A 20,610-nucleotide genomic window follows, 5' to 3' on the forward strand; every position below is an offset into this window, starting at 1 on the left:
GTCAGCTCTCCGCTCCAGACCTCGAGTCCGCCTCCACAGTCCGGCCCGGCCCGTTCCGGCTCCCCGCACCAAGCCAGTGGTGCGTGTTCCCAGTCCAGCCCGGCCTGTTCCTTCTCCCCGCACCAAGCCAGTGGTGCGTGTTCCCAGTCCAGCCCGGCCTGTTCCTGTCCCTCGCACCAAGCCAGTGGTGCGCGTCGCCAGCCCAGCCCGGCCTGTTCCTGTCCCTCGCAACAAGCCAGTGGTGCACGTCGCCAGCCCGGTCCGGCCTGTTCCTGTCCTTCGCACCAAGTCAGTGGTGCGCGTCGCCAGCCCGGTCCGGCCTGTTCCTGTCCCTCGCACCAAGCCAGTGGTGCGCGTCGCCAGCCCGGTCTGGCCTGTTCCTGTCCCTCGCACCAAGCCAGTGGTGCGCGTCGCCAGCCCGGTCCGGCCTGTTCCCCTCCCTCGCACCAAGCCAGTGGTGCGCGTCGCCAGCCCGGTCCGGCCTGTTCCCGTCCCTCACACCAAGCCAGTGGTGCGGTCGTCAGCCCGGTCCGGCCCGTTCCTGCTCCCCGCACCAAGCCAGTGGTGCGCGTCGTCAGCCCGGTCCGGCCCGTTCCTGCTCCCCGCACCAAGCCAGTGGTGCGCGTCGTCAGCCCGGTCCGGCCCGTTCCTGCTCCCCGCACCAAGCCAGTGGGGCGTGTGTCCAGTCCGGCACGGCCCGTGCCTGGTCCGGCACCGGTCAGCTGCTCCACTCCGGAGTCAGAGCAATCCGCTCCACCGGGGTCCGGTCCAACTCCAGTCAGCGGATCCACTCCGGAGCCGTTGCTCCACCGGTGTCGGTAAGGTCTGGTCCACCGTCGTCGGGTCCAGCTCCAGTCAGCGGGACCAGACCAGGGGCGCAACGGGGAGGTGGAGAAAAGGTGGTGGTCACGCCCGGAGCCGGATCCACCTCCGAGGCGGAATGCCCACCCGGCCCCTACCCTCTTGTGTTTGTGTGGCGCGGTCGTAGTCCGCGCCTTTTGGGGGGGGGGGGGGAGGTACTGTCACGCCCTGGCTCTGGGGACTCTTAAATGTTGAGCCAGGGTGTGGATTTTCTATGTTTAGTTTTCTATGTTTTTTGTTCTAGATCGTTTAGTTCTATGTTGGCCAGGGTGGTTCCCAATCAGAGGCAGCTGTAGCTCGTTGTCTCTGATTGGGGACCATACTTAGGCAGCCTGTTGGCACCAGTTAGTTTGTGGGATCTTGTTCCGTAAAGGTTTGTGTTGTTGTAACCTCAGGACTTCACGTATTGTTTGTTTTGTTCGTGTGTTGTGTACTAAATAAAATGTACACTTATCACGCTGCGCCTTGGTTCCACGAGACATCAGTCAACGTTCGTGACAATAATTTGTTCACTCACACATAATATGTACATACATTTATACTTACTCTACACACCTGCACACCCACTCACATGCAAGCTGCTGCTACTCTGTTTATCTTATATCCTGTTGCCTAGTTCCCTTACCCCTATACTGTCCATGCCTACTTCCATCACTCCAGTATCCCTGCACATGTAAATATGGTGTTGGATCTGATTTTTTAAATATTTAAATATGCTTACTTCCTTACTTTATTGTGTATTTCATATTTCCTATTCTTATTCTCCTGTGGTTTTTTTCTAGCAATACATTGTTATTGATTATTGCATTGTTGGGTTTTGAGTTTGCAAAAAAGGCATTTCACTGTACTTGTGTATGTGACATTAAAACTTGAAACTTATGCTCAGAGACAATACTTATGCTTGGAAAATACTGTCTGTAATTCTTATAGTCCATTTCAAAGTGAATTTGCCATGTCAATGCCCACTTAGCATTTTACTGCTGAGGATCTTGATTAGAAATATCACCCATTTCACTTTAATCAAATCTATTAGATAATTAGTTCTCTCTCTCTCTCTCTCTCTCTCTCTCTCTCTCTCTCCAACCTCTGCCTTTTTTCCTCCCCACAGGCATGGACTGTTCTGGGCTGCTAGCCATGGTCAAACCTGCAGTGCTGTGAGATATTATTAATGCACAGTTGGATTGCAGACACAGCCAGGCAGGGAGGGAAGCTGGAAGAGTGAAAGGAAGGGTCGACAGATCTGCCCTTGTGTAATGGCCTTCGATTTCTCTTTTCAATGTGGAACCTTCTAGTAATTGACTTAGTAAAATGAATGCTGCACTGTAAAGTTAAAATATGTAGGGACAACAGTTGCCTAGAATCCAAACTAAATATAATTCTGTTTCGATATTGTTTTACTATTCAGTCACTATTTAGTTTAGATTCCAGGCTAGGATCTGTTGGTTAACATGAGTAAACCAAAGGTTGCTGTTTTTGTTGTCTTAGCTCTAGCTGTAACCAAGGCAGTAGTCTTCACAGGGGTGGAACTTTCACTGGGGACGGGGGGGACATGTCCCCCCACGTTCTGAAATTGCATTTTTGTCCCCCCCAGTTTAATCATTGGAATGTGATACATAACAGGGCAACGTTGTGCTTTAGGACCATGCGGATGCCTCCGAGAGGTCGGGTAGGCTGTTTGAAGTGTTTATCCAACTGGATTTAGGACCATGCGGACAGCACAGGGAGGGCTGACAGGCTGTGTGAAGGCAAAGCTTCTGGAAGGCTGGCTGGACCAGCACGGGAGAGTTGAGCATAGTTCAGTGTACGCGTTGCACTCTTTCACCAAATTGTAAAAGGAACAGAAACTGGCTACTATTTAGTTGACTGATGTAGCTGGCAAGGTAACTGCTGTTTAACAGAAAAAAAAACTAAACTAGTGTTTATTTGCAGTGCTGAGCTAGTATTGTAACTGACATGTAACGTTAGCTAATGTTTCATACCCTTTCGACTGAGGTGAACGAATAAGCTACGCTAGTGAGTAGCTACCACAGCCAGGTCAGCTCTAGCCTCTAGTTATCTGTCAGATAGTAATAATAGCCACCTCATCTCGCTATCTAACAGCAGATGTTTGTATGGACATGTTTTGTAGCCTTTGTTGTCACCTTTCAGAAATAAATGAACTTGGCAAGCTTTCGCCAGTTGATGTACCATTAGAGAGAGAGAGCTGGCCAAAAGTTGGCTTACATTAGCTATTATTTTTGCCTCAATCAAACTAGACCTGAATCAAACGATGAAACCATCAGCCAAACGATTGAAGATTGATATTCTGATGTTTTTTTCAGTGCAATGTGAGTTGTCAATGTAACGTTATTGATCTGTCAGTTTTCCCTAGCTAATTCCCTACTTTTCACACTGACACAGTAATAAACAGCTCTAACATTACAGGCTTCACTGTCATGGTGCACAGTAGAGGTATGTGCGGGACTGATTTCTTCATCATCCCGCCCCCGCCCACACCTGCTGGCTTTCTGTCCGACTCCCACCTGCTACGGCATGAACTGGTCCCAAACCCAACCGCAGTCCCGCAATTATATTTTAGGCGTATGTGATGCAGCTCACTTGCCAGCCATGGCCCCAGCAATTTTGCGCCCTTTAGGCAATATCAAATGCACAACAATAACTTAAGAAATAGGTTAAATTACAAGAGATCCTCACATGGGCCTTGCATTGTATTACTGGGCTTTATCAGCCAATATGCTAGATGTAGTTTGAAGAGAGCAGAGTTGGAGAGACTTGCACTTTCTCTTGAGCTATTGTTATAGCCTACCTTTTAGGAGTGGGAAGATTTTCAGACAAATAAATATGGGTGATCAATATTTAGGCCTATTTCTAGGTAATGCAGTAAACTAAGCCTAGTCATATGCCTATTTAGGAAGTACATTTCCTTGGAAAGATAACTGGCTGAAATGTTATATATAGAGGATGTCTTAAAGACAATCAAAAGTTTTCTTTGTACTTTATTTGTAAGAGTTGTTCATTTGTTAGGTTATTGGTTATAGGTGCAACACAATATTGGTTATTGAATTATCATGGATCTAGTTCAGGATCTATCAATCACTTAAACATATTTAATGATCTCTTACCTAGCTTGATGACTGTGGGCATTTTTGCTTACTTTTTGTTGTTCTAAATAGAGACGGCTAGAAGGGCCATGGGTCATATTATATTGTGTAGAAATGCAGGAAATTAGCTTTAGGGGCTCATACCCCCTGCCAAGTTATGTCCCCCTCTGCAAATAACACTGCTGGGTGACTAATAGCTTCTACCCCCAAGCAATAAGACTGCTGAACAATTAATCAAATGGCCATCCGGGCTATTTACACTGCTGCTACTCGCTGTTTATTATCTATGCATAGTCACGTTACCCCTACCTACATGTACAAATTACCTGGACTAACCTGTACCCCCGCACATTGACTCGGTACCAGTACCCCCTGTAAATAGCCTCGTTATTGTTATAATTTTTTTTACTTTCGTTTATTTAGTAAATATTTTCTTAACTCTATTTCTTGAACTGCATTGTTGGTTAAGGGCTTGTAAGTAAGCATTTCCCGGTAAGGTCTACACCTGTTGTATTCGGTGCATGTGACAAATACAATTTGATTTGATTTAAAAAGTCATAGTCAATCGATCAATAATATAATACTCTTAGCAACAACAACAAAAAATCATTTATTTACAATATGTAGAATCTATGACAATAGCAAGGTTCAGAACTTTTGTGAAACCACAGCACAGTTGAACAATATATGGAAAATATAAATCAAAACTGGATTATGTTCAGAGACAGATGGAAGGGGTTTAGTCGAGCTGAAGGATGGGACTAAAAACAAACAAAATATAACTATTGTAAAATATACTGTGTCCGTAAAAGGTACAGTGCATTCGGAAAGTATTCAGACCCCTTCCCTTTTTCCAAATCTTGTTACGTTACAACCTTATTCTAAAATGGATTACAAAAAATAATCCTCAGCAATCTACACACAATACCCAATAATGACAAAGTGAAAACAGGTTTTTAGAAATTATTGCAAATGTATTAAACCTAAAAAACAGAAATACCTTATTTACATAAGTATTCAGACCCTTTGCTCTGAGACTCGACATTGAGCTTAGGTGCATCCTGTTTCCATTGATCATCCTTGAGATGTTTCTATAACTTGATTGGATTCCACCTGTGGTAAATTCAATTGAATGGACATGATTTGGAAAGGCACACACCTGTCTATATAAGGTCCCACAGTTGACAGTGCATGTCAGAGCAAAAACCAAGCCACGAGGTCGAAGGAATTGTCCATAGAGCTCCGAGACAGGATTGTGTCGAGGCACAGATCTGGGGAAGGGTACCAAAACCTTTCTGCAGCATTGTAGGACCCCAAGAACACAGCAATCGGGGCAGAAGGGCCTTGGTCAGGGAGGTGACCAAGAACACGATGGTCACTCTGACAGAGCTCCAGTGTTCCTCTGTGGAGATGGGATAACCTTCCAGAAGGACAACCATCTCTGCATCACTCCACCAATCAGGCCTTTATGGTAGAGTGCCAGACGGAAGCCACTCCTCAGTTAAAGGCACATGACAGCCTGCTTGGAATTTGCCAAAAGGCACCTAAAGGAATCAGACCATGATAAACAGACCATGAGAAATGTCTGGAGGAAAGCTGCCACCATCCCTAATGTGAAGGATGGTGGTGGCAGCATCATGCTGTGGGGATGGTTTTCAGCGGCAGGGACTGGGAGACTAATCAGGATCGAGGGAAGGATAAACAGAGCAAAGTACAGAGCGATCCTTGATGAAAACCTGCTCCAGAGCGCTCAGGATCACAGACTGGTACGAAGGTTCACCTTCTAACAGGACAACGACCCTAAGCACACAGCCAAGACAACGCAGGAGTGGCTTCGGGACAAGTCTCTGAATGTTCTTGAGTGGCCCAGCCAGAGCCCGGATTTGAACCAGATCAAACATCTCTGGAGAGACCTGAAAATATCTGTGCAGTGATGCTCCCCGTCCGACATAACAGAGCTTGAGAGGATCTGCAGAGAAGAATGGGAGAAACTCCCCAAATACAGGTGTGCCAAGCATGTAGCGTCATACCCAAGAAGACTCGAGGCTGTAATCGCAGCCAAAGATGCTTCAACAAAGTACTGAGTAAATTGTCTGAATACTTATGTAAATGTGATATTTCAGTTTCAAATTTTTTATAAATGAGCAAAAATGTCTATAAACTGTCACGGATTCTGCCGAGGCTGCCCCTCCTCCTTGCTCGGGCAGGCTGCGGCGTTTGTCGTCACCGGAATACTAGCTACTGACGATCCATGTTCTATGTTTCTATGTTGCACCTGTTGTCTAATGTCACACACCTGTTGCCCATTATTGTAATCACGCCTTCCCTATTTAACCCAGTGGCTCCCAATGTGTTTTGTGCGTGGTTGTTATTTCGTTTCGTGTGTCGTTTGTGAGCGGGTTAGTTCCTTCCTGTATGGAGGTATTTCTGTGTTGTTTTCTTTACAAATGTTCAGTAAAGTACGTTTCTTCGAGTTCTGTGTCATGCGCCTGACTTCGATCCACCGCATTACACTGAGACTCGTTACAGAACCACGCACCATCTATGGAGTCAGCAGGTCGATGGAGGAACGATTTCAACGACAGGAGAGTATCATCCAGGCGCTCGGCACCGCCATGGAGAGGGTGATGAATACTATGGACCGTTGGAAGAAAGGTGGCCTTCCCACACCTCCTCCAACCACTCTACCACCCATACAACAGTCCACCCCTTCTCCACCTGTGCCCAGTGGGATTCGGCTCTCGCTCCCGAGGGCATATGACGGTACACCAGCCGGGTGTCAGGGTTTCCTTCTCCAGGTAGAGCTCTACCTGGCAACCATTCTCTCCTGTCTCTCGGGGAAGGCACTCGAGTGGGCCAACGCCGAGTGGAGAGGAATTGACGCTACATCGGTCCGCTACGAGGATTTCACCCGCCGAGCGTCTGTTCCACCTACGACAGGAGAGGAGGAGCGCCCAGGATTTTGCGCTGGAGTTCAGGACGTTGGCAGCCAGCGCCGGATGGAATGAGAGGGCCCTGATCGACCACTATCGGTGCAGCCTAAGGGAGGACGTTCGGAGGGAACTGGCCTGCAGGGATACTAATCTCAACCTGGACCAACTGGTGGAGATGTCCATCAGGCTGGATAACCTGTTGGAGACCCGCGGACGTTCTGATCAGGGCCCATTCATTCCATCCCCCAGCACCTCCGACTCTACTCCCATGGAGCTCGGAGGTGCTGCGCTTAGGGAGACCAGGAGAGGTGCCGTGCCCTGCACCAACTGTGACCGCAGAGGACTCACTGCGGGTCGGTGCTGGGGATGGTCCCCAGGGAGTCGAGGCAGTAAGCAGAGCACTGGTCGACCATCTCAGGTGAGTAGGCAACCGACTCACCCAGAGCTCCCTGTTGGTCAGTTGTGTATAGAGGTTGTGTTTCCGGAGTTTTCTTCTCATTCCCAGCATAGATTCAGTAGATTAGGCGCAGCTGGGAATTTTATTGATCGTCAATATTCTTGTAGGTTAGGGATTCCTACTGTTCGTGTTGATGTGCCCTTCCCTGTCCACGCATTAGATAGTCGCCCCCTAGGGTCAGGTCTAATCAGGGAGTTTACCGCACCACTCTTAATGAGGACGCAGGGGGGTCATGAGGAGAGGATTAGTCTCTATCTGATTGATTCTCCTGCGTATCCTGTGGTGTTGGGACATCCCTGGTTAACCACTCATGATCCCACTATTTCCTGGCAACAGAGGGCTCTCAAGGGACGGTCCAGTCAGTGCTCAGGGAGGTGTGTAGGGGTTTCCTTAGGGGCTACTACGGTGGACAGCTTCTTCACGAAATTGGATCTCAAGAGCGCGTACAATCTGGTGCGTATTCGTGAGGGAGATGAGTGGAAGACGGCTTTCAGCACTACCTCAGGACACTATGAGTACCTCGTCATGCCATACGGGTTGATGAATGCTCCATCAGTCTTCCAAGCCTTTGTCGATGAGATTTTCAGGGATCTGCATGGACAGGGGGTTGTGGTGTATATCGATGACATTCTCAAATACTCCGCTACACGGGCCGAGCATGTATCCCTGGTGCGTTAAGTACATGGACGACTGTTGAAGCATTACCTGTATGCCAAGGCGGAGAAATGCCTGTTCTTTCAGGAGTCCATCTCCTTCCTAGGGTACCACATGTCCGCGTCTGGGGTGAAAATGGAAAGAGACCGTATTTCGGCCGTGCGTAATTGGCCAACTCCAACCACGGTGAAGGAGGTGCAGCAATTTTTGGGATTTGCCAATTACTACCGGAGGTTTATCCGGGGCTTTGGTCAGGTAGCGGCTTCCATTACCTCGTTGCTGAAGGGGGGACAGGTGCGTCTGCGGTGGTCAGCTGAGGCGGACAGGGCGCTCAATCATCTGAAGAACCTGTTTACCTCTGCTCCAGTGCTGGCTCATCCGGATCCCTCCTTGGCCTTCACGGTTGAGGTGGACGCGTCGGAGGCTGGGATAGGTGCTGTACTTTCCCAGCGCTCGGGCACACCACCCAAGCTCCGCCCCTGTGCGTTCCTTTCTAAGAAGCTCAGTCCGGCGGAGCGCAACTATGATGTGGGGGACCGAGAGCTGTTGGCCGTGGTCCAAGCCCTGAAAGCGTGGAGACATTGGCTTGAGGGGGCTAACCACCCTTTTCTCATTTTGACTGACCACCACAATCTGGAGTACATCCAGGCGGCGAAGAGATTAAACCCTCGCCAGGCAAGGTGGTCAATGTTTCTCTCCCGTTTTTGTTTCACCCTTTCGTACAGGCCATGTTCCCAGAATGCTAAGGCAGATGCTCTGTCCCAACTGTATGACACGGAGCAGAGTTCCGTGGAGCCCACTCCCATACCTCCGGCGTCGTGTATGGTGGCACCGGTGGTGTGGGAGGTGGACGCGGACATCGAGCGGGCGTTGCGTATCAAACCCACTCCTCCCCAGTGTCCAGAGGGTCGTGTGTACGTCCCGCTGGAGGTCCGCGATCGGTTGATCTATTGGGCTCACACGTCACCCTCCTCTGGTCATCCTGGTATCGGTCGAACAGTGCATTGTCTTAGTAGGAAGTACTGGTGGCCCACCTTAGCTAAGGACGTGAGGGTTTATGTTTCCTCCTGCTCGGTGTGCGCCCAGTGTAAGGCTCCTAGACACCTGCCCAGAGGGAAATTGCAACCCCTACCCGTTCCACGGATCTTCCTCCCTCACAAGGGAATACCACGATCCTGGTCGTTGTGGATCGGTTTTCTAAGTCCTGCTGCCTCATTCCTCTGCCCGGTCACCCTACGGCCCTACAGACTGCTGAGACCCTATTTACACACGTCTTCCGGCACTATGGGATACCTGAGGATATAGTGTCTGATCGGGGTTCCCAGTTCACCTCGAGGGTTTGGAGGGCGTTCATGGAACGTCTGGGAGTCTCGGTCAGCCTGACCTCAGGGTTTCACCCCGAAAGTAACGGGCAGGTGGAGAGAGTCAACCAGGAGGTGGGTAGGTTACTGAGGTCGCATTGCCAGGACCGGCGGGGGGAGTGGTCGGTTTTCCTCCCCTGGGCAGAGATGGCCCAAAACTCCCTCCACCACTCCTCCACTAACCTTTCTCCATTCCAGTGTGTATTAGATTATCAGCCGGTTCTGGCACCTTGGCATCAAGCCAGATCGAGGCACCTGCGGTGGATTAATGGTTTCGGGGCTCGCAGGAGACCTGGAACGCTGCCCATGTGCGCCTGCAGCGGGCCATCGGGCGGCAGAAGGCGAGTGCCGACCGCCACCACAGTGAGGCTCCGGTTTATGCACCGGGGGACCGGGTCTGGCTCTCGACCCGAAATCTGCCCCTTCGCCTGCCCTGCCGGAAGCTGGGTCGGCGGTTTGTGGGGCCATTCAAAGTCCTGAGGAGATTGAACGAGGTATGTTATAGGTTACAGCTTCCTCCTGAGTATCGTGTTAACCCCTCGTTCCATGTGTCTCTCCTCAGGCCGGTGGTAGCTGGTCCACTCCAGGAGTCTGAGATACGGGAGGTTCCTCCGCCCCCACTGGACATCGAGGGGTCACCGGCGTACTCGGTCCGTTCCATCTTAGATTCGAGGCTTCGGGTGGGAGGCCTGCAGTATCTCGTGGAGTGGGAGGGGTACGGTCCGGAGGAGCAGTGCTGGTCCCTAGGAGGGACATCCTCAATCCCTCCATGTTGAGGGATTTCCACTGTAGTCATCCGACTCGCCCCGCGCCGCGTCCTCCTGGCCGTCGTCGAGGCCATGGTCGCATGGCTGGAGCCGCGCATCGGGGGGGTACTGTCACGGATTCTGCCGAGGCTGCCACTCCTCTTTGCTCGGGCAGGCTGCGGCGTTCGTCGTCACCGGAATACTAGCTACTGCCGATCTATGTTCTATGTTTCTATGTTGCACCTGTTGTCTAATGTCACACACCTGTTGCCCATTATTGTAATCACACCTTCCCTATTTAACCCAGTGGCTCCCAATGTGTTTTGTGCGTGGTTGTTTTTCGTTTCATGTGTCGTTTGTGAGCGGGTTAGTTCCTTCCTGTGTGGAGGTATTTCTGTGTTGTTTTCTTTACTCATTTTCAGTAAAGTACGTTTCTTCGAGTTCTGTGTCCTGCGCCTGACTTCGATCCACCGCAATACACTGACACTCGTTACATAAACGTATTTTTGCTTTGTCATTATGGAGTATTGTGTGTAGATTGATGAAGGAAAAAACTATTTAATCAATTTTAAAATAAGGCTGTAACGTAACAAAATGTGGAAAAAGTTAAGGGGTCTGAATACTTTCAGAATGCACTGTATATAGTATGTACAGTGGGGGAAAAAAGTATTTAGTCAGCCACCAATTTTGCAAGTTCTCTCACTTAAAAAGATGAGAGAGGCCTGTAATTTTCATCATAGGTACACGTCAACTATGACAGACAAAAGGATAATTTTTTTTCTCCAGAAAATCACATTGTAGGATCTTTTAATGAAGTTATTTGCAAATTATGGTGGAAAATAAGTATTTGGTCAATAACAAAAGTTTCTCAATACTCTGTTATATACCCTTTGTTGGCAATGACACAGGTCAAAGGTTTTCACACACTGTTGCTGGTATTTTGGCCCATTCCTCCATGCAGATCTCCTCTAGAGCAGTGATGTTTTCGGGTTGTCGCTGGGCAACACAGACTTTCAACTCCCTCCAAAGATTTTCTATGGGGTTGAGATCTGGAGACTGGCTAGGCCACTCCAGGACCTTGAAATGCTTCTTACGAAGCCACTCCTTCGTTGCCCGGGCGGTGTGTTTGGGATCATTGTCATGCTGAAAGACCCAGCCACGTTTCATATTCAATGCCCTTGCTGATGGAAGGAGGTTTTCACTCAAAATCTCACGATACATGGCCCCATTCATTCTTTCCTTTACACGGATCAGTCGTCCTGGTCCCTTTGCAGAAAAACAGCCACAAAGCATGATGTTTCCACCCCCATGCTTCACAGTAGGTATGGTGTTCTTTGGATGCAACTCAGCATTCTTTGTCCTCCAAACACGACAAGTTGAGTTTTTACCAAAAAGTTCTATTTTGGTTTCATCTGACCATATGACATTCTCCTAATCCTCTTCTGGATCATCCAAATGCACTCTAGCAAACTTCAGACGGGCCTGGACATGTACTGGCTTAAGCAGGGGGACACGTCTCGCACTGTAGGATTTGAGTCCTTGGCGGCGTAGTGTGTTACTGATGGTAGGCTTTGTTACTTTGGTCCCAGCTCTCTGCAGGTCATTCACTAGGTCCCCCCGTGTGGTTCTGGGATTTTTGCTCACCGTTCTTGTGATCATTTTGACCCCACGGGGTGAGATCTTGCGTGGAGCCCCAGATCGAGGGAGATTATCAGTGGTCTTGTATGTCTTCCATTTCCTAATAATTGCTCCCACAGTTGATTTCTTCAAACCAAGCTGCTTACCTATTGCAGATTCAGTCTTCCCAGCCTGGTGCAGGTCTACAATTTTGTTTCTGGTGTCCTTTGACAGCTCTTTGGTCTTGGCCATAGTGGAGTTTGGAGTGTGACTGTTTGAGGTTGTGGACAGGTGTCTTTTATACTGATAACAAGTTCAAACAGGTGCCATTAATACAGGTAACGAGTGGAGGACAGAGGAGCCTCTTAAAGAAGAAGTTACAGGTCTGTGAGAGCCAGAAATCTTGCTTGTTTGTAGGTGACCAAATACTTATTTTCCACCATAATTTGCAAATAAATTCATTAAAAATCCTACAATGTGATTTTCTAGAAATTCTCAATTTGTCTGTCATAGTTGACGTGTACCTATGATGAAAATTACAGGCCTCTCTCATATTTTTAAGTGGGAGAACTTGCACAATTGGTGGCTGACTAAGTACTTTTTCCCCCCACTGTATAAGCTGGAAGTAGAAGCCTTAGTTTACTCCAATTAGGGGAGGGATGGTAGGGTTAGGGGAAAATAATAAAGGAACAAATATTTTTAAACAAATATATATATTTACAAAAATATATGGGTGTTTGGAAATGATGCAGACAATTACATTGATGGAAGCCACAATCTATCTGCAATATTAAAGCTGATCTACCTCCAAAAATAAAAAACATAAATAATAATAATTAAAAATATGTATATATTATGTTCACCCCCACTTCTAAAACCAAAGTTGCGCCCCTGACTCTTCACCCCCAGATCTTCTAATTGCTATGATTCTATTCTAGTCCATTTACATTTAAGTAATTTAGCAGACACATTACATTTACATTTTAGTCATTTAGCAGACGCTCTTATCCAGAGCGACTTACAGTTAGTGAATACATCTTTTTTTTTTATTCCCCCTCGTGGGAATCGAACCCACAACCCTGGCGTTGCAAACGCCATGCTCTATCAACTGAGCTACATCCCTGCCGGCCATTCCCTCCCCTACCCTGGACGACGCTGGGCCAATTGTGCGCCGCCCATGAGTCTCCCGGTCGCGGCCGGCTGCGACAGAGCCTGGATTCGAACCAGGATCTCTAGTGGCACAGATTAGCACTGCGATGCAGTGCCTTAGACCACTGCGCCACTCAGGAGACACTCTTATCCAGAGCGACTTACAAATTGGCACACAGAGCAGAGTAGCAGCAAACAAAGAACGTTTCGCATAACGGAGGAAAATTTGCCAATTAAGCGTGCCAAGCAGTCACTCTTTTCAGTTGCTTTGAAATGTGTGTATGTTTAGTTCTATGAAGAGGTCTTCTATGTATGGCAGTCAAGAGTATGTTTGTTCTGTTGCAAAGCCATTTGCTACAATGTGCCCTAATGAACACGATCCAGTTTTGTTTGTATGGAATGTCTGTTTGTACGGAATGTACTCATGGAATGTACTTACCTCAGTGCTGACAGCTGCATCTGAAGGGTTGATAAGCACTACCGTCTCGAGAACGCTGCTTTTGTGGTGAAGAATTCTCTGCCCTGAAAACAACACAGGGAAACAGAACAACTCAATCCATGTGTAATGTGGAAAATAATATAAATTAAATGCGTACATTTTTTCTGATAAATGTTTTTCTGATAGTGGGTGCATGTAAAAGCATGGTTTAAATAGCTGAAAACGTTCTATGGCCCTATTAAATCAGAGGCTACAGTTGCAGCAGATCATTTTTTCCTTTACCCTGTCAGGCCAGTACGGCATGTCTGCCCACCAGAGAGGGCATGTTCTTAGAAGTCTCCTCTACTCACTCATCAAGGATGCACACACCCAATTACCCACACAGCCTACTAATCACCCACCTACCACCAGCCACGGACTGTCACCAAGAAGCCATTAACCCCAGTTACATCCCCCCAGTCACCCCCACACCCTGTCACCAACCACCCCCAGTTACCCCCAGTCACTCCCAATTCAACCAGGGAATCAGTGAGAAAGAAGCAACTCTTTGTACTCTATTTGTTTCAGTATAAATCTAATGAATCCAGTGTTTCTTCATTAAATCGTTAATCATGTAACTCAACTTCATAATTCTCTCCTTTAATATCAAAAGGCAATCGTTAATAATTTATTGTGATCTCTCTCTCTCTATCTCTCTCTCTCTCTCTCTCTCTCTCTCTCTCTCATTACTCAAACTGTTCAGATATGGATGTTTCTGACAGTCTTAATGTGACTATGTAAATGTAATGTTCCTCCAGAGGTGGCCTTTATCACTGCCTGTCCAATATAGCTACCCAGAATCTGACTACACAAGAAATCCCTGTTTTAGGAACTTTCAGCAGCTTGCTTTATCTTAATCCTTCCCTTCACCATTAATATATATTAAGAACCAACTGGGTAACCCTTCAGCATGTTAATGCATGAATTCAGTGTTCTTAAGCCACTTAAGAGCTGATAATAGTTCATAATTTAATGAGAAAACAGGACCTGTGCTTCCTGTTAACTACCCAATCAAGAGCAAGGAGTGAGTCAATCCAGCATGGGAATATAACAATATAAAACTGGCATGTAGTCTCTATTTAATATGTGCTTCTGCCCTTTGTTTGTGCTCCTCTGGTCCAGGTTGCACCAACTTACTGAGAGGGCAACCACAGACTCATCATTCACCTACAGTAGTTGTGATGCCTTCCTTTAATCACCTGAGTGGCATCCCAATTTACTGGGCACAGACTTCAATTCAATGTCTATTCCACATTGGTTCAACGTAATTTCATTGAAATGACGTGGAAACAATGTTGATTCAACCAGTGTGTGCCCAGTGGGAATAGATCTTTCTCTCTGTCTCCTCTTCCTCTCCTCCTTTCACTCATCGTGGTGAGTCATGGTGGTATTTACCAAGAGGTTCTACAGCCATGGTATACTGCTGCTACATTACTTGATTCAAGAGACTGGTCTTTATGTTCCTCATCATTTACAAAAAACTCTGCTTGATTCTATCACATATCCAACACACGTAAAAGCTTTAGTTCTATCACTACTGGAAAACCAGGCCACGGTTTGTAACACTAACACCAGGATTGCAACAGAACAGAAATAACTGTTAGCTGTATAGTGTGGCTTTACCTAAGATTGGAATTAGTAAAGTTACCTAGTAGACAGACCCCTGGAACTAAGGGGAATACAACCCTATGGATTGAGGATATGGTATCACATACCCCTTGCCAGAAACGGTGTAGTTTTGAACACTGCCAGGTTGAATGGAGGAATGTTACCTTCATCTACATCTAAAACATAGGGAGGCAATACCGGGGTGGAATTTGCGCAATCTAGATGGGGTGATATATAGCTGATGGAGAAAGTTAACCGGTATCAGTCTGTATCTGGAGTTCAATGTCGAGGTAACACCATCCCTGCATAGGTCACTCCATAGCCCCTCATCAAGATTGATACCCAGATATTTTTCCCATCTAAGTCGGTGTTTATCTAACTCAGGCAGTGGTAATCCTGACATAAGAACATCGTAAACATAGGAAATGGTCTTGAACAGTGGTTGGTCTACATGGCAGAGTTGTTCAATAGGTGACATCTTAGGTAGGTTCCACTGGCCCTTGAGATTCACCCTGATAAAATTAGGTTGTAGGTAACTAAAGAAGTCCTTGTTAGACAAATGGTATTTCTGTTTCAGCAGTTCAAAGGACATAAGAATTCCCTCCTCATAACAATGTTTCAGAAGAGTGATACCCGTTTCAACCATGATCTAAAGTTACTGTTCTGGAGAAACATTGGTAGCAATCTACTGTTCCATAGAGGGGTTTTAGGGGAAATAAATCCCCCTTGTCTGAACAGCTCATGCAGTTTAAACCATGCCAGGACAGAATGTATAATTAAAGGGTTGTCTGTGATAGTTTTTATACATTTCATGTCCCATTTGTAAAATAAATCTGCCCCAGTGTCCTCATGTACCTGAAACCTTTGAATGTTCAACCATGAGGGGGAAGGGCCCATTGTCTAGACTGCGCAGCCCAGTAATATATTCTAAAATTGGGGAGGTTTAAGCCCCCTTGACCGTAATCAAGGGTAATTTTGTCCTGGCTAATCCTAGGAGTTTTACTGTGCCAGATAAAGTGTCTAGTCAGCTTGTCGAGAGAGAAAAAGAATGCTGCGGGTACAGGGATGGGGAGAGATTGAAACAAATCTGGGCAGGACATTCATTTGAATTACATGAATTCTACTCAGTAAAGTGTGTGGCAAGTCCATCCATTTACACAGGTCACCCTCCTCCACCTTTTGCAACAAGCTGGCCAAATTGAGTTTATAGAGGTTCTTCCAGTTACCATCCACCAATATGCCCAAATATTTGAAACCCATAGGGAACCATCTAAAGCTAAACTTATGCTTGATGGTATGATAGTCAAACACAGACAAAGGTAAAATTTCACTTTTATCAAAATGTACCTTGTATCCAGAAAATGAACTATAACACTCTCATAGGTTCTGCAAGTGAGTGAGGGGATGTTCTGGGTTCGTTAAAACAAGTTAAGGTTGTCCGCAAAAAGTGATAGCTTATGGGTAGGGGGGCCCACCTCAAAGCCATGTACAATGCCTTCAGAAAGTATTCACATCCCTAGACTTTTTCCACATTTTGTTGCGTTACAGTCTGAATTTATAATGGATTAAATATAGATTTTTTTCACTGGCCTACACACAATATCCCATAATGTCAAAGTGGAATTATGTTTTTCGAAATGTTTACAAATTAATTAAAAATGAAAAGCTGTCTTGAGTCAATAAGTATTCAACCCCTTTGTTATGGCAAGCCTAAATAAGCTCAGGAGTAAAAATGTGCTTAACAAGTCACATAATAAGTTGCATGGACTCAGTTTGTGTGCAATAATAGTGTTTAACATGATTTTTGAATGACTACCTCATCTCTGTACCCCACACATACAATTATCTGTAAGGTCCCTCAGTCGAGCAATGAATTTCAAAACACAGATTCTGAAGGCACTGTATGTCAGGGCATGTTGTAAAGGCCTCAGCCCACGGTTCGATGGCGAGGGTGAAGAGGTGGGGGCTAATAGGGCAACCTTGTCTGTTCCCCCTATAGAGTGAGAAAGAAGAGGAAGTAATCCCATTGATAGCAATCCTAGCTTTACGAGAGTGATTTTATCAAGTTTAAAAACACGGTGCCTAAACCAAACTTTTCCAAAAAGCTAAAGAAAAGGCCTTTTCGGCGTCGAGGGACACTGCAACACTAGGTATTGTTTTCGTTAGCAAGATGAATTATATCAAATACTTTTCTGAGATTATTGGAGGACAATCTATTAATTATGAAGCCAATCTGATCTGGGTTGACCAGCAGAGGGGTGCATGACTCCAGTATCTTAGATAGCATCTTGGTGGCCTATAGGAGGTGCACTTTAGCGGGTTTTCCCCTTTCTTGTGAATTACTGTAATCACAGCTTCAGAAAAAGAATCTGAAAAGCAGTTGTCCTTCCCGGCTTTTTTCAGTACCTCCATAAGGTAGGGTACCAATAGCTCCTTAAATGATTTATAGAACTCTGGGGGGAAACCATCCTCCCCAGGATATTTATTAGAAGGTAAATATTTAATGGCCTCCAACAATTCAGGGTCTGAGAACTGATCACTCAGGCGCTCTCTGTCCTCCTCTGATAGGCATGGGAGTTTGAGAGAGGAGAGAAATTAATCAAACTCTGACAGATCATCGCTTGATTGGGAAGTATAGAGATCCTCTTAGTATTTCTTAAAAGTATCATTAATTTCAGTAGGGTCTAAGTATATCTCATTAGTAAGAGTTTCTATTGCATGAATTGTCTTACTTTCCTCTGTTTTCAGTTGCCATGCCAATACTTTATGGGCTTTCTCTCCAAGTTCGTAGTATCGCTGTTTTTATCTAGTAATGGCCCTCTCAGTTTGATATGTGTTCAGAGTACTATATTGCAATTTTTTATTTACCAAGAGCCTGTATAGGTCTTTAGTCGGGCCTCTTTGGTAGGTTTTTATCTAGCTCAAGAATTTCAGATTCAAGGACATTCAGTTCGGCACCGTGTTTTCTCTTCAACCCTTTAGTATAGGCAATGATTTGTCCCTTCAGATAGGTTTTCAATGCGTCCCAAATAATGAAACTGTCAGGAGCAGAGGGTTTGTTTGACAAAGTAAAAAACATTAATCTGCTCTTTGATGAATGCACAACATTCAGGTTGCTTCAAGAGTAGAATTTATTCTCCATTTATATGCTCCATTTACCTTGGTAGGGATGGAGAGTGATAATACCAGAGGAGAATGGTCAATAAGCAATCTGGGGAGATATTCAGTATCTAACACTTTGTGAAACAGTTGGGATGATAGCAAAAAGTTATCTATGCGTGGGTGTGAATAAAAACAGTAGTCCCTATCCTGTGGGTGCATCTGTCTACAAGCGTCTAGTAAATTGAGATCCTTCATGAATGACATGGTGAGCTTGGCGGCTTTTGTAAGAGGGGAGGGTTTATCAGAGGACCTGTCAAGAACTGTATCTAAACAAACATTTAAATCTCCTCCAGCCAGTAGCCATCCTGGTGCTTGAGCAATCTGAAGGAAGACATTCTGAATAAACATATGGTCATCGAAGTTGGGAGCATAAACATTCAATAGGGTTCAAGACTTCGAAGACATACTGTATGTCACTGCACCAAAACAAACCTACCTGAGGGATCATAAATGGTGTTGCTGACACAAAAGGGAGTACTTACCAAATTGCAGCTCCTCTTGCTTTGGAGTTAAAAGAGGATGCAAAAACTTGTCCCACCCATTCCCTCTTTAGATTCTTGTGTTCACTGTCTGTAAGATGTGTTTCCTATGAGAACACAATGTCAGCCTTTCATTTCTTAAGGTATGTATGTATACACTCTTTTCCTCTTAACCGGGCTGTTAAGACCTTTTACGTAGAATGTGACATATACAGTGAGGGAAAAAAGTATTTGATCCCCTGCTGATTTTGTACGTTTTCCCACTGACAAAGACATGATCAGTCTATAATTTTAATGGTAGGTTTATTTGAACAGTGAGAGACCAGAAAACGCATGTCAACAATGTTATGAATTGATTTGCATTTTAATGAGGGAAATAAGTATTTGACCACTCTGCAAAACATGACTTAGTACTTGGTGGCAAAACCCTTGTTGGCAATCACAGAGGTCAGACGTTTCTTGTAGTTGGCCACCAGGTTTGCACACATCTCAGGGGGGATTTTGTTCCACTCCTTTTTGCAGATCTTCTCCAAGTCATTAAGGTTTCGAGGCTGACGTTTGGCAACTCGAACCTTCAGCTCCCTCCACAGATTTTCTATGGGATTAAGGTCTGGAGACTGGCTAGGCCACTCCAGGACCTTAATGTGCTTCCTCTTGAGCCACTGGTTTGTTGCCTTGGCCGTGTGTTTTGGGTCATTGTCATGCTGGAATACCCATCCACGACCCATTTTCAATGCCCTGGCTGAGGGAAGGAGGTTCTCACCCAAGATTTGATGGTACATGACCCCGTCCATCGTCCCTTTGATGCGGTGAAGTTGTCCTGTCCCCTTAGCAGAAAAACACCCCCAAAGCATAATGTTTCCACCTCCATGTTTGACGGTGGGGATGGTGTTCTTTGGGTCATAGGCAGCCTTCCTCCTCCTCCAAACACGGCGAGTTGAGTTGATGCCAAAGAGCTCCATTTTGGTCTCATCTGACCACAACACTTTCACCCAGTTCTCCTCTGAATCATTCGGATGTTCATTGGCAAACTTCAGACGGCCCTGTATATGTGCTTTCTTGAGCAGGGGGATCTTGCGGGCGCTGCAGGATTTCAGTCCTTCACGGCGTAGTGTGTTACCAATTGTTTTCTTGGTGACTATGGTCCCAGCTGCCTTGAGATCATTGACAAGATCCTCCCGTGTAGTTCTGGGCTGATTCCTCACCGTTCTCATGATCATTGAAACTCCACGAGGTGAGATCTTGCATGGAGCCCCAGGCCGAGGGAGATTGACAGTTTTGTGTTTCTTCCATTTGCGAATAATCGCACCAACTGTTGTCACCTTCGTACCAAGCTGCTTGGCAATGGTCTTGTAGCCCATTCCAGCCTTGTGTAGGTCTACAATCTTGTCCCTGACATCCTTGGAGAGCTCTTTGGTTTGGAATCTGATTGATTGATTGCTTCTGTGGACAGGTGTCTTTTATACAGGTAACAAGCTGAGATTAGGAGCACTCCCTTTAAGAGTGTGCTCCTAATCTCAGCTCCTTACCTGTATAGAAGACACCTGGGAGCCAGAAATCTTTCTGATTGAGAAGGGGTCAAATACTTATTTCCCTCATTAAAATGCAAATCAATTTATAACATTTTTGACCTGCGTTTTTCTGGATGTTGTTGTCGTTATTCTGTCTCTTACTGTTCAAATAAACCTACCATTAAAAGTATAGACTGATAATTTATTTGTTAGTGGGCAAACGTACAAAATCAGCAGGGGATCAAATACTTTTTTACCCTCACTGTATTAGGGGATTAAGCATGGGCTGTGTAAATAATTATTGTGTAAATGTGTAAATAATCAGGTAATACTGACCTGTGTCTCTAGGAAGGAAACAACATTTAACATAGAAAAATCCCAACCCGATTGTCGGACTAAAACAACAATCCCAACAATCAATCATAAATACACTTGTAGAGATACGTTGTTGCTTGCTTTCCATCTTGCTCTTACTAGCTAAACTTTGGCATAA

The 20,610-nt window shown here is 45.9% G+C and overlaps 1 protein-coding gene across 1 annotated transcript in view; it reads right to left on the bottom strand.

Moving 5' to 3' along the window:
- The window catches only part of LOC311099783 (microtubule-associated protein 1B-like), a gene marked incomplete at its 3' end in the record, with an annotated part of 59,317 nt that overhangs the window by 11,031 nt on the left and 27,676 nt on the right, over window positions 1-20,610 (bottom strand). The window contains exon 3 of the mRNA XM_084140530.1: window positions 13,319-13,401. Within this exon, the coding sequence (XP_083996656.1) occupies window positions 13,319-13,401 (83 nt within the window). The remainder of the gene's footprint in view (window positions 1-13,318; window positions 13,402-20,610) is intronic.

This window comes from Coregonus lavaretus (assembly GCF_964263955.1).
Source record: "Coregonus lavaretus genome assembly, chromosome: 24".
In the NCBI taxonomy this organism is placed as follows: Eukaryota; Metazoa; Chordata; class Actinopteri; order Salmoniformes; family Salmonidae; genus Coregonus; species Coregonus lavaretus.